This window comes from Sturnira hondurensis, unplaced genomic scaffold, assembly GCF_014824575.4.
Source record: "Sturnira hondurensis isolate 20B ecotype Veracruz unplaced genomic scaffold, ASM1482457v3 Scaffold0006413, whole genome shotgun sequence".
In the NCBI taxonomy this organism is placed as follows: Eukaryota; Metazoa; Chordata; class Mammalia; order Chiroptera; family Phyllostomidae; genus Sturnira; species Sturnira hondurensis.
This window is the reverse complement of record NW_028079044.1, coordinates 26170633-26185516: the sequence shown is the minus strand read 5'-3', so window position 1 is coordinate 26185516 and position 14884 is coordinate 26170633. Positions and strand designations below refer to the sequence as shown.

General features: G+C 42.5%; 1 protein-coding gene across 3 annotated transcripts in view; it reads right to left on the bottom strand.

Moving 5' to 3' along the window:
* The window catches only part of VPS13B (vacuolar protein sorting 13 homolog B), a 690921-nt gene that overhangs the window by 45567 nt on the left and 630470 nt on the right, over window positions 1–14884 (bottom strand). For all 3 annotated transcript variants that reach the window (XM_037048265.1, XM_037048266.1, XM_037048267.1), the window contains exons 45-52: window positions 10799–11062; window positions 10040–10123; window positions 9687–9862; window positions 8838–9008; window positions 8282–8483; window positions 6977–7165; window positions 4494–4640; window positions 1039–1328 (exon numbers count right to left, since the gene is read on the bottom strand). In XM_037048265.1, coding sequence (XP_036904160.1) covers window positions 1039–1328; window positions 4494–4640; window positions 6977–7165; window positions 8282–8483; window positions 8838–9008; window positions 9687–9862; window positions 10040–10123; window positions 10799–11062 — 1523 coding nt within the window. The remainder of the gene's footprint in view (window positions 1–1038; window positions 1329–4493; window positions 4641–6976; window positions 7166–8281; window positions 8484–8837; window positions 9009–9686; window positions 9863–10039; window positions 10124–10798; window positions 11063–14884) is intronic.

The window sequence follows — 14884 nt, the reverse complement described above, 5'->3', positions numbered from 1 at the left end:
TTAATATTTAAGAATGTAATTATTTTAATAGAATTATGTCTTACGATTCTTAGAATTTTAAACAATTTCAAATAAAAATTATAATTTTATCTTCACGTTTTAAAAATAAGCTTTGTTTTCCAGACATAGGTTCACGTCACTGTCAAAAATGCCTCCTTAAACTCACCAACACTTAACTCCTCCAATCAGAATCTCAGGATAACCCTCCTCTCCAGTGAGGGGTGAAAGTGCTCACAAAATCAGGGCTGTTTGTGGATGCTGGGAAAGGAGAAGGGATGTGTGTAGGGGACAGGGCCTTACTAATGTGTGTTGGAAAGTTATCTTTTACAATATTACTACTAGAAATCTGTATACCTCACAAAGTTAGGATGGCTAAAACCTCAAATAAAGTGTATAAATTCATAATCCCAAGAATAAGGTACCTCTCATAAGGTCACAATATGTTTTCATTTGTACTTTTTACATATAGCATAGATAAGTCATTCCTGACAGCTAGAGAAGGATATATTGCATGCAAAACAACCACAAAATAAAAGTCCAGTATGAACAGACCACTACACATCCCTGGCTTGATTCTGTGGTTGTTATTTGCGTAATTGGTGATTTGCGTGTGGGAACAACTGAAGAACAGAGTCTTCTGTAACTTGTGTTTTTCTGAGTTATCTCTCTTAATGACTTTTTGAGAAAAATTCCATTTTGAAATAAAATATGGGAAAATAAAAAGGTTTTCCAACTTCACTCTCATATTTTAAGCCTTATTTCTTATCATTTGACAGAGGCCAAGAAGTCATAAAAGAAAGAAGGCGATCTTTTCATGACAACGTATTGCTGTTACACCATCATCTTCTCCCAGGAGAAGCCGCATCCAGGAAAAATCCACATGACCATAATATTTGCCCAGTCTAGAAGCTATTATGAATAAAAGGAAAACTTAGTTTTACATTAGGTGGGCACCACAATCATTCTCCTGTCTCTCAGCACCTCAGTGAACAGCTATAGTGACAAGCAAAGGAGGGTGTTCACACATATGCACAGTACCTGGTGCAGAATCCATTCTCCCTACAGCTGCCCAGGGGCACCGCCACACTCTGCCTGGGGAACTCCTGTCGAACGACCGCTGGCAGGCTCCAGCTCTGCGAGCTGTCAGCACCGGCACTGGCAGCCGGAGAAAAGGCCAGCGAGATCTGCTTCTGAAGCACAGGTATATCCAGTGCCGACTGACTGACGTCAGGCAGTAAGTCCCAGCAAGGAAGGGAGCTGGAGTGCATAGCAGGCTGCTCGCCACCTGGGCAAATGCTGAAGGTAGCACTGTCTGGAACGTGAAAATACTGAAAAAAGAAAAGACAATGCAGACAGAGCACATTTACTACAATAATACAGAGAAGTGAAGCTTTTCCAAGCACAGCTTCTAAGAAACCATAATCATGTATTCTCAGGACGGGGCCAGGTGGGGGACATGGGAAGATCGAAAATCCTGTCCCCACAACAAAGCCCCAGTGAGACAGTTACAAGCAGTGGGAGTAGGAGCTGCTTTTCTAGGCAGAAGGAAACATGACGGAGCTGAGGTGATTTAACAGGTGATGCAAAGTTCTCAACATGTCCCAAATGTCGCAAAAGTCCAGATGCCACAGGGGGAAAACTGCCACGTGCTGGGAGGTTTTCTTGGACAGCTACGGGCGAACTGGAAGAGTGTGGCACCCTGGGGGCCGGGGACGAGGAACAAGGGATGTGAAGGAGACCCAGAGCAGCGAACTGGGAGGTCGGAACACAGATTTTGGTGGAGGCTCACCCTGAGGGAGGAGGGAGCTCTGGTCTCAACCCGCAGTTGGAATTTCACATGGTTTCTGGCTCATTTGAGAGTTTCAGAATTTTAAACTTAAAAAGGACACTGAGAGTTCTATTTTCGTCATACAGTTTTCCACAGTGGCTGTACCAATTTATAATCCCACCAACAGTGCACCAGGGTGAAAAACTAAAGTGAACACATAAAACCAAACTATCAGACTCAGGTACGAAGTACAAACTGATAGTTGCTAGAGTGTTGGGTGATGGGGGGTGGGCAAAAAGGTGAAGAGTATTAAGAGGCACTGATTTATCACATAAATAAGTCATGGGGATATAAGGTACAGCATAGGGAATATAGCCAATAGCATCACAACAACTTTGTATGTGACAGATGGCTACTGGACTTCTCATGGTGATCATTTCGTAAGGTATATAAATGTCGACTCCATGTTGTATGCCTGAAGCTAATGCAATATTGCACGTCAACTGTAATTAAAGAGCTTTACATCCCAGAGTAAAATTTTTTTAAAAAGGACCTTGAATTTATTTGATCCTCCTTTTTCATGGTGAAGACAGCTGCATTCCAGAGAGCCAATGATTTGTCCAAAATCACAGAACAAAATTGTTACCACTGGTGTTTCACTGATTATAATAAGAAAAGGGGAGCAAAGGGAACTAGACATTGAGCTTAATATACTGAGGAGCATAAACCTGTCTGCTTCACCAGAAAGTTACAGCTATTCATACTCCAGGGGACCACAGCACTGAGCTCCACCAAAAGGATAAACACTCCTTGCTTCCTACTCCAGACTGCTGGGCGGTGTGGGGAAGGTGCTGGACCAGAGGCCTGTTAATCTAACTAGGGAGTGTGGACTCATCCAAAGCCCGAGAAAGCTTGGGAAATTGGTCATTTTGAAAAAGCACCTGGTCCATCCTAAATCCAAACTAATATAATCCCAGGGGAACAAAGAAGTCTCCCTCTCTCTCTGACACACACACACACACACACACGGGTGAATTGCACTCCCATGGTCACTCTCCAAAGCCCTGTGGCCCTAGCAGGTGCACAGTCCATAGCCGTGTGGACCCCACATGCAGATCCAGGAGGGAGCCTGAATCCCGCAGCGCAGAAATGGGCTGCAGCTGGAAACACACGCCAAGCCAGCCGGAGGCTGGACTGGACTGGAGTCTAATATGGAACAGAAACTGGACACTGGTTTTTGCTTTGGCCTTGCTGAAGACAAAATTGGACCTTTTCCATGGCAGGACAGATGGAGATGGGACTTTGGGAAGTCAGGAGGGGAACCCGTTCACTTTACATCGCCAGTAAAGAAATTCTTTTCCTCATGATACTGCATGAACATGTTTTCCACCAGTAACAAAACCAGTGAGGGGCACAGCCCAGCCAGAGGCCAGGCTTCCTGCCTCCTGTTTGCTGTTTTCCCCACTCTGCCACACAATCTCCCTGAGAGGCCAGGGATTAGCATGTGTTGAAAAAATCGCCTCTACGTCCCTGAAGCTGGGTCGGGACCTGAAGAGGGGCACTCCTGAGCTGCAGGGAAGAAGGCGGGCCTGCCCCTGTCTCTCCAGGAGGTGCACACAAGGGAGGAGTTCACCTCGATGCCGACACGGCTGCTGTGCCTGCTGCACTCTCATTTCCGGAATGCCTAGCCTTTTTACGAATATTATCTCATTTCATCTTCATAAAGCCCCACAAGGAACACAAAGCTATGGCCATTTTCAGATGAGGAAATGTCGGTGTGGAAGGCCCTGACCTAAGGTTTCAGGAAGCACCCGGTGGGGGGAGGCAGAAATTATCAGGACACAGGCTGATTCTCTTGTCAAAGGCCCTCCTACTACGCAAACACTGTTGACCTCTGTGTCCTACCTGGGTACTCTGGTCATGTCGGCATTTGAACAACACTTGAACAAACCAAGATAAAAATGTATTCTCACATTTTTGTAAAATACCGCAATGCATTGTAAACTTAGAAGAATGACACTTTGATCCTATTTTATTGTTCTAATGTAATTTAAGGAGCTGAAAGTGAGGGATAATGGTAAATGTAGACAAAGATAAAGTGGTATGCTACTTTCAATGGCATACCACTTAGAATACTGTTTTTAAGTACTTTTAAAATATCTCCCTTCTCCCTAAACATAACTTCATTTTAATTATATAAAGAACTGAATCAAAAATCCTTCTTGGATTTATTTTCTGCATATTCTGCCATGGAGGAGTTAACATAAATGAGTTGGTACATTTTCACATTTACTGTCCTTGTGGACAACACAGAGCTCAGGGCTCCCAGATCCATGGCTCAGACAGCCTTTTACCCACATGGCCCCTCCAGGCACGGGGGCCTGCAAGGCAGATGTTCTTTCCTTTGAGACCAGGAGCCAGTCGGGAGCTTTTCCCTGCTGCTGGGGCTCTGGCTTAGTGCATGCGCGAGAAGAGTGCACTGCGGCCTTGAGCAGATGGGGCGTGGGCAGCGCTAATCTGACCTTCGGGATGCTTTTGCTTGTGAACTACCTTAGAAGCACTGACCATGACATCCTTGGTTTTAATTTAAGTTAAAAATAAATGCATTTCTCTTTACCCATATTCAGCATTAGCTTTTTACATGTTCTAGGCTAAAAAAGGTTGATTCTATTCATTGTGATTTATTGAAACTTAAGACAAACCAATCGTGTTATGAATGGCTTACCTCCTTTCCAGAATGGGGCTGGGAGGCCGATAACTGTGGTTTATAGAATATCTGATACGGTGTATTATTGACTATTGTCGTCTTGTCTTCAATCTGAACGATCTGGATGCCCTGCTGCACCATGGAGGAGATGCAGAACTGACACAGCTGCAGGACGAGGGGGGAGAGGAAACCCGACATCATCTGCGGTGCATGAAACCTGGGTACCTGTGAAAGGCCACTCGATCTGTGGCGCTCCCAACACAGTACCAACTCTGCCTTTTGTCCCGGAGTATTTAACGCAGCCCTCTTTCAGTTTCAAAACTGTTCTGGCCCTGGTTTACTCTGCAACTGGGTGCCCCAGCAAACCACTTCGTTACTTTCGCTACCGTGTAGTGACCTAGAGACTTGTTTTCAAGTTATTTAACCAATTCCCTCATGAAATGTTCATTTGCAAAGCACTTATATGTAAAAAGATGCCACTCATCTTTTTCAACATAAAGGATTCAAATGAACAATTCTCTTCCTCCTCCTCATGCACATGGTAGTAGCTGCCTCACTGACTGTCTAGTATGGACCAAGAAGAATTCTGAGGACTTTAACAGTGCTGCTGCTGCTGCTGCTGCTGCTGGCGGTGATGAAGAAATCATAATGACTGACCCTCAGGCATGGCCTCCTTGTGGTCTGCCTGTTTTATGTACTTCATGCATATAACTCACAGAATCTTCACAGCACCCATGCGGGGCAGCTACTTTTATCTCCATTTCACAGAAGAAGGAAATGGGGCACAAAGAGGTTAAATAACTTGCCCAAGTTCACGAATATAAAGAACGTCTAGTTGGAGCTGGAAACCATCTAGTTGGAGCTTATCACCACACACGTTATCTTATTACCTTACCATGTTTATGAAGGATGGATGCTCAGGGAAGATATTACTTGCATACCCATCTACTGGGTATCTTTAAGTGGTATTATCAGAACAGCAGTTCTCAAAGTGTGGTCAAGGGCTCATGGTCCGGAGGTTGTCTTTGAGATCATTTTAGGGAATCCAAAGGTCAAAACTATTTTTATAAATAACACTAAGATGCTATTTGTCTTTTTCACTCTAATTCTAAGTGTACTACTGGAGTTTTCTAGAGGTTATTGAAGTATGACGTCATCACTTTCATAACTAATGGAATGTAAAGGATATTGTATATCCTTTGTTTTAAATTTTGTTTTGACTTCTAATTTGACAAATATCAGTAGATACAACCCACATAAAAAAAGGTTTTGGGAGGTCCTTAATCATTTTAAGGGGTGCCAAGGATAAAAAGTTTGAGAATGACTGCTAAAGAATAATGAAATAGATATATAAAGTAATATACTTTCCAACAGTCCATTCATTCATTCACAAACATGTATTCAGTGCTTACTAGAGCTAGGTTGTGCTGGAGGTGCTGGAGATGTCGGGTGTTTGTGTATCAGAACGTTTTTTCCAGGTTGTGATGGTAGTTCTCCACTTACAACTATTCAACTTGGGGTGATTCGTGCTTACAGCTCTCTGCCATTCACACCCATGTGACAGTGTTTCGGCCAGCAGAGTGTAAACATGTGTTGCCCAGACAACTTTGAGGAAATGGATACCAGCCTTCACTATTGAAGAGAAACCAACCTCTTTGTATCAGAGAAATTTATTTTTTAAAAAGTCACCAAGTGACCCTAACTTTTCTCAAGAGGCTCTTCAAAGAAGTCTGCCAAAGTCTAACTTCTCCCCACAGAAAGGTCATTCTGACTTACACTGCTCTGATGAAGTCTCCCTTCTTTTTCTGATTTGGGACAGTTAAAACAATGAAGATATTATTAAGGACAGCATGAGACCTTTAAGTGGTACAATATGACGGTGTTGTTACTGTATTATTCAGCTTAATTGGTTTTCATAGACTTTAGAGAAGATTTATGCTGAAAAGTACACATTTGTATTGAATTAATGACCAATTAAGTCTGCTTTTTGTATTCATATCTTTAAAAACATGGGTGCCAGTCCCCTGTCCAAGGATGCAACACCCTCTGTAATGCTGGTTCCATGGGAAAACCAGAATTGATCCCCATCGCTCTGCGTTCTGCTCAGGAACACAGCCTGTGCAGCAGGGGCCTTGTCCTTCCACTCGGTGCTCAGAACGCTAGTGACTCCGCTTCCTTCTCTGAAAGGAGGAGGCCAAGTACACTTTGTGGATATTTGTGAGTAAGTTCATTCTCTCCCTAACCCCCCACAAGCAATAAATCAAGTGGCTGCTGAGTGTTCTGAACCAGACAAGTTATTGGATAAATTATGTGACATAGCTTTTATCCCTGGTACAGGAAAGAAAACAGAGGGGTCTAAGAAATCATGGGTGTCACTGTTACAAATTATCTAGAACAAGTAATACCAAAAAGGGATTCAAAAAGAAAATGGTTGGTTTGTTTTAAACAGGTTGTGGGGGTGGCACGCCACTTCCCCCGGGCCACACAGACTTTGATCTCACCTTCTGATGCCCTGGGAAAGCACCCAGTCTTATTTCGACGTCAACAAACCCTTCTTCGTCCAGCGACACGACCTCACCATTGCCTCCATCTTTCCACTTTGGGGATGTCAGGTTATGAACCAGTTTAACTGCTGCTGACTTGTGCACAGTGTTGGTATTTGCCCAGTATATTCCAATTTGAAAGGCTTCCTGGAAAAACAATGCCTCAATTACAAAGTATTTTTCTTAACTTTGATTTTTTTACCTTAATTCACAGGAATTTTTTATCTTACATAATACAAATCCTTTATGGTTTTCTTCTGTTTTTTTTTTTTTGTTTTAATTTCTTTCTCTCTCTCTTTCTTTCTTTCATGGCAACATACATTTTATTTTAGATGTTTTCTTTGACTCATGATGGAATTCATATTTGTGGAATAAAGGGAAAAAAACCAAACCCAAATTGTAACTACCCTATAAATACCAAAGACTTAAAAAAACTGAAGGTTTCATTGCAGATGACAAAAGAATAATACCCAACTTTAGTCCATGTAGGTCAACATTCCAATTCTGTAAGATAACATGATTTGATTATTTTAAAAAATGCAACTGAATAAAGATGTTTATGAACTAAAGTCCCACCCCCCAAAAAGAACTCTCAAGTTGTTTCTCTATCAGGAAAAAGATTTCATCAGGAGTTCCTTGTACTCTTTTTTAAAAAATAGATTTATGTGCCTTTTTAAAATGAGCTAGCCTTATTGAGAAAATTCTGTTGTGATGGAAAATAGACTCGTCCTGTGAGATTTTGTTCCATGACTAGGCCTTCCCCCATGTTGGTCATGATGCCACACTGTCACTGTCAACACTGGGTGGGCCTCATGACTGTGGACATTCAAATCCACTTACTAAAAAAAGGGGGCCCGACAAAAACGGTGGCTCAGAAATCCTCAGTTCTTACCCATCTCTGTAAGAACCACAAAACGTCCAGGGGTAGGCGCTAGAGCACAGAAGGTGGCTCTATGTCCTCCATATACCTGGAGGAGGCCAGTTCTAGCACTCGTCAAATATGCTGCATGCAATGGAAATGGGAATGTAACTAGTACAAGCTATCGGATTTAATGATAACTCAAACAGGAACGCTGCTGATGGGCAAAAAGACATCTGAAATGTCTTCCAGTATCAAAGAGCATTCCATACCCCTTACATATGCAACTTCAAGGACAGTTTCCCACAACTGATTCATTGTGTTATGAATATAAATGCAACCTTAGAATAAAAGCTGGCTGTTGAAATAAAAGAATTCATGTTAGTTAAAAGAAGTTCCAGTACCTGAAAATTAGGAGGGATAATAATTTTGCCAGCAGGAACCTGTAGAACAATCTTCTCTCCTTCAAAAAGCCAAAGGTCCCACTTGGACTGATTGATAAGCAGGGCCCAAGGCAGAAGCTCTATCAACAAGGTTCTGACAGACGGCTTCCAGACTGACAGCTTCACTCGCATCGGGCTATCCCACTGACTCAGCTGTTCATTCCTGTTCCAAATACCGCATCCAAGAGACTCAGTGAAACAGAATGACTATATTCAGGAAGTATACTTAAGGATTCCAGACACACAGTGCTCCTGTATGACACCTCTTCACACCACAATCATCCAATGTTGAATTTGCACCCAGGAGAAGAAACTTTTCATGCAATTACATTCCAGATTATGAGTAAAGCAATCTACAAAATATACCTACTGGATGATAAAAGGGCAGAATCTGACAGATATGTGCAAATACCTTTTTTTTAATTTTAGAAAAACACCCTTTTTGGTATCTGGCATTTTTGTGAATGTTTTTTATAAACATTTTATTGAAAAATAAAAGGTAGCGGGGGAACATTACCTGTCAGAATCCTTTTTATTATAGGGCCACATGGGTTGAAGGGACTTTCCTGGCCCGTAGAATTCATCAAGGATCTGGCTAACTGAACCTCCAGGGTACATTTTAGTGGCTATTTGCTTAATGAGGGATGTTGAGATGGGCACAGCACAATGTGAAGGGTCATCTTCTTCTCTAAGAAATGGAAAGAAAAAAACAAAGATATCAGGTTTCTAAGGTGGTCTACAATTTACTGAAAACAAACAAACAAACAAACAAGAAAAAAACCCAACTCTAACTACAAACATATCATAGTCCAATACTTCACTATGAGACGGAATCAGTTTCTGCTGGTTTAGGGACTGATGACACAGTGTTTGGATGACCTGGGCCCTGGCTTTCCCTCTTTTGTCCCCCTACCCCAACCACGCTTGAGTGAGAGCTCTATTCATCTCTTCTTCCACAACAGAAATTATGTGCCAATTAAATTTTCTGATGACCCCTTATTTATTTCTAAAGCTTAATGAAAGAGGCTGAATTTTATTTAAAATAGTAGAAGAGAATAAGAGAAGACTAGGTAGGATAATTTAAAAATAACATTCTCATAAGATAAGAAATCATACACGATTCCCAGTCAGGGCACATGCCTGGGTTGCAGGCCAGTTCCCAGCAGGGGACTCACAAGAGGCAACCATACACTGATATTTCTCTCCTTCTCTCCTTCCCTTCCCCTCTAAAGATAAATAAATAAAATCTTTAAAAAAAAAAAGAAACCATACAAAAAACTGTATCCTCCCTCTCCCCCCTCAATAGTATACCAGATTAATTTTCTACTGAATTTCTCTTAGAAAAATATAAGGATGTTTCCAGTACCTTGCTTGAAATGTTAGGTGATGTACGAGGTCAGGTTCTATGTTTTGCAGTGGTTTTTCCTGCCCTTTTCCTGGAATAACTTGTGTTTCGCTCAATCCCAGACTCCTTTTCTCCAAATGTATTATAATGGGGTCTGGAAGATGACTCCTCATGATAAAAAGAGGGCTGAACACAATCTATAAAAATAAAAAGGCAGAAGAACTTTCATATTTGTTCTGCTGCAGTATTCCAGCTGTTTGATGCTGAAACAAACTTGCAATAAATCTCTTCCCTGGGTCACTCTGACCTTAATTTATTTCAGCACAGGAAAGGTCAGAGTCATATACCATATTTTAGGACTGGAAAGCACTCACCATTCGCTGCTGCACTTGAGAGTTGGGTTCCAAAGTCAAAACTGTGCACCAGACATAAATAATGGAACTGTTTGAAGATGGCACCTGCACATGAGATAGGAAAAGGTCCCATTAAACCCGAGTTTACTAATTAATCAACATAAGGCATAGATATAGTGTTGGTTTAGAGGATTAAAAAGTCTGAAGTTATAGGAAAAAGCCACACACAAAAAACCCCTAAGCAAAAACAGACTCCATTACAGCATAAAGTGAATGTGCAGTGAGTTAGTGGGGCTAACTCTTCCCATAAAGACGAAAGGATTCCCAGCTATGAGGAGAGACTGACATGAGACTGAGTGGGAGAATGAAAGAGATGATTCGTCCTTTATGGGAATAAAAGTGATGACAGCAGAGGGAGAGGAAGAGGTAAAAAGTAACAGATCAACATGAAGTTATTAAGGGGGGAGACACCCTTTGCCCCCTGCTCCCCACTGCCCCCAGAGCTCAGTGTATCACAGTTCTTTCCAAGATGAACTTGCCTCAGTCTGGGAGGGGCAGCGTCTTGGCCACAAGACCTACTGGACCAGATACAAGCGTGCTGTCATGGGATGGGAAGGAAACAGTTGGGAAGTAATATTCAAAGCCTTTTTGTATTATTTCAGATCTCCCTTCTTTTACATACATCCCCTTTTACTAGAAAGTGTTGTATTAAATAAAGAGCATATTGAGAAATGTTTAATTTTAAAGCCGCTCTAGTCCAGACTTCAGTACTTCGCATACCTGAATGACGATGCTGTACTCAGGGGCCTTGGACTCCAGGCACACGTCTCTCGACCAGTCTTCATCTCCCTTGGCCTTCACGCACAGTTCCGTCAGTTCACTGTTTTCTAGGATGTATGAAGGCAATTTCCGTTTGGCGGTGAGGCAGTCAAAATGCTCCCGAACCACAGCCTGTCCATCTTGGCCAACGTAATGCTGGACGACTTTCAGTTCTATGCTTTGAGACAAGTAACTACAGATGATCTGTCGCCCACAGATGATAATCTAAAGGACGATAAATAGATAAGGCCTCATCAATTCAGATTTCATGAACTGGAAATATGTAATTGTTCAGACAGAGTAACTTATGTTTCTTCTAATGAAAAGAAAATGAAGTCGTTAGCTTATTTAGAAAGTACGAGAAGAAAAAGAGGCTTGAAAGGAGAGAGGGATTAGGCTCTGCTGAGTTCGCAGCATTCAAAGGACAGACACACAGGCGGGGTCCAGGCCCAGCTGGAAATACTGGCCGAGGCCTTGAGAGTGAAGCTGAGGTTGGAGATAAGAGACTGATGAAACAATAGGCTTGCAAATGGACACAGAAAGAAGGCGGTTTACTTGGAAAAGAAGGTAGTGGCTCAACCCCAGCAACTGACCAACACGCAGGGGACAGCCGTCAGGGCAGAGGTCAGAGAAGGGGCTGAAGAACAAGGGGTGAAGGAGTATGGTCATGAACCAGGAAACTAATGCTGCAGAAGCCACAGGGGAAGAGACTGACTGAGAGGTGGTAGTCAGTGGTACCAGATGTCACAGGAAAAAAGGATGGGGACTGGGAAGAAGACCTTGGCTCTGGTAGCTGAGAGGACAACTCTAATCAGTCCATGCCCTGGAGTGATTTCCAAGGGTTGATCGTATTCTTAGGCGACAAGAGACCTCTGCACAAACTGATAATCTGAACAAGTGTTAACACAGATGCCCAATTATATTTGATTTTCTTCAGGTTTTTCCTATAGTGTAGAAGCATGTATCTTTATAAAACACAGGAAATTTTCCATTAAACCCATGGATTATCTAACTTTTCATCCAGCTAAGGGTACAGTTCACAGTAGGCATTAAGAAATATCTCTTAAATTGGTTGCAAGTGAAAAGACAATAAGAAACTTATTTCTATGAAGTGAGCACTTTTGGAAAGCAAACCCTTCTATAATGTGAACGCTTACCCTGATGGGGAAGAACTCCTAGCATGCACCTTTCCCTCCCTTTCTCTACGTGCACACATAATGCGTGTGTACAAGTATCAGTGTACGCCTCCCCAAACCTCACTGGTTTTGAAGAACACTGACTCATAAAAAGCATTTTCACAAATCCATTTTTTTTCATCTCACAGCAAGCTTACAAAATCGGTGCTGCTGATTCCTTACTGTAACAAGGGGAAAACGGAGGCACAGAAATGTTGAATACCTTGCCCAGTATCACACAGACTGACCCACAGACTGAGCTGATAATCACCCTGACAGTCTATCTTCCCACAAAATTAATACCTACTAATAATTAAGAAAGCTTAGAAACTATAAAAAGAGGATAAAGGCTGCCAATCGTAATGTAAATGTGGAAGACACCACTGGTTTTGTTACAAATAGCTGGCCCTTCCTCCTCCACCTTGCTACTTAAAACCGTGGTGTGGTTTCGGTCTCAAAACACAGCACACACTCAGGGGAGGCAAACGCCTCCCACGTCCCCAGAGGCTGTATCATCACTGCTATAAACTAAGCCTGGCAATCACTTTGCCAATCATTAGCGACAGGGGTAAGCTCGGGACTCCGTTTTGGCTAATAATGTGAAAAAGGAAAGGCTGCTAAAAGGCTCCGGGACAGATTTTACTCCTTAACAATAAGGGAAGCACTTTGAGAAGAAAAAGCGCTTCCTCTTTTCCGCCACGGAGGATGTTGTAAGAAGATACAAACTCCCCTTTGCAGCCATCCCGAAACCAGGAAGGCGGACCCAGTCGGATGGCAGGAGGCAGACGCAGCCCTGGGCTGCTTACCTGACCAGCCCTGGACCTGCGTTTTTCCTTCTCGTTATGTGAGACAATAAAAGTCAAAAGGGAACAATAAAAGTGTCCTCCTCATTAACTTGCTATGAAGATGAAAAAGCCTATTTCGTAAATTTAAGCTGAAACACCCTGATTAACATAGTTTCCTATGTCATTAAGAATATTTTGTAACCATCAATTTTAATAAACTACTATTTACACAAACATGAATGAACTACTATTTAAACTATATTTTGAACAGTGAGGTATAGCACTTCCTTAAACATCTACTTTTTCAACTATTTATTCCTTTGAATTTTCTTTAGAAGGAATACATCTGTAAAAACCAGATACTCTGGTCATTACAATTTTTTAAAAACAATGTTTTCAATACAGCAAACATAACAGTCATCTGAACTATGAGTCCTAAATTAGAGAGCAAGATTGTTTTCTTTTAGCATATGCCAGGGGTTCCGGGACACTCGTGATAACTCTCATGATGCCACAGCATCGCCCCGCTCGGAGGAAGCGTCTGAGCCCTGCCCTCGCTCTCGACGTGCCCAGGCCCGCTGCGTCTGCGCTGCTGCTCTCCTTTCAGAGCCTTTGGGCCCCTGGAGGCGGAGGGGAGAATTTTGCTGTCTGTCTGTCACAGAAACCACAGACTCTCTGCAACCATCTGGGACTCACTTTGTTTAAAGACAGAGATCATTCTTGGTGGGGTTTTAGAGTTTCATTTTCAACTATAAAGCCTGTTAAATAGGCTTTCAAATTTGATAAAAAGAAAGCCTTTAAGAGTGGCCAGGAGGGAACACTACTTAGATGACGGGGAATCCAAAATGGCCACTCCTCGGTGACGCTCGCATGGCTGCTCCCACGCAGAGTTTGGGGAGAGCCGCGCCTGCTTTTCCTCAAAGTGGCAACATTTACGATGCCTTTATTTGGAAAATTACGGTTAGAATTTCAAGATTAATTTATCAGTTGAAGACAGCTACTTAATTTTTTTTAAATGCAGGGTTTCTCTTTAATACACATTTCCAGGTTTCACACTAATTCCCCTCTTTCCCCAAAGCCACAAAGATGTGTACTGAAGATTTCCACATCTGATTCTACTTAGCAGGTTTCAGAACTCTTATTAGATCAGTGCCAAGAAGAATAGTGATATTAAAGAGTAACTCCAGAGCACCAGATGCACTGGAAAATGATATCTTAACCATGATTAAAAGTGTATGTATAAAGATACAAATATGTACACACACATACATATGTACATTTAAACTTTCAGAATGGTAAAGCTTTCCTCAACCACGGGAGGGGAAGAATGGAAGCAAAGATGTGTGCATGAGCAGTCGTGTGCTGTGCGAAGTTCCCAGGAAGTTTTCACTGCCTTGGGGAGCTGAGAGGACTGCAGGAAAAGCAGAGCACAGATCGCCAGCCACTGTTCAAGTGAGCTGTAGTCAGTTTTCTGTTCATCGGGGCATAGGAATGTGGGGAAGGTATATCGGGCAGCTACATGCACTCATCTCTCCAAATGGGGCTTGGTAACTAGGCAGCTGTGGTTTACTGCGAGTTCCTAGGCACAGGTTGGTTGGAAGGAAAGACACCAAGATAGGAGGGTAGCGGGAATCCATGAGCCTCTTCTGGAAGTTTGGTCCCTATCTTCCTTCCTAACCTGGCTAAATGAGGAGGTCCTGTCTCTGATATATAATACTTAAGAACTAATCAGAATGTTAATCTACCCCAACAATAAAATATTAACTCCAATTTAAAAAGATACTGTAAATTTTTGCTTGTGTGTGTTGGGGGGGGGCAAGAGGAAGGGGGTAAAGGAAGAAAGACAAGGATGGAGGGAATAACAAAGAGGGGGAAGGAGAGAGAGAGGGGATGAGAGGCTCCAGAACGCTGACTAGAAAGGTTTTTCACAAGGTCGGTACATGCAGCAGTCTGTCTGCAGTCAGCATTGGTGGTCTCCCAAACCTTTCAACATTACCCAGGTTCAGCACAAACCACCCTCATCTGCTTCGTGCTAGGTTAAATCAAGTGCTGTTCCTGTGTTCCGCTTTTTACTGCCCTGCTAAGAT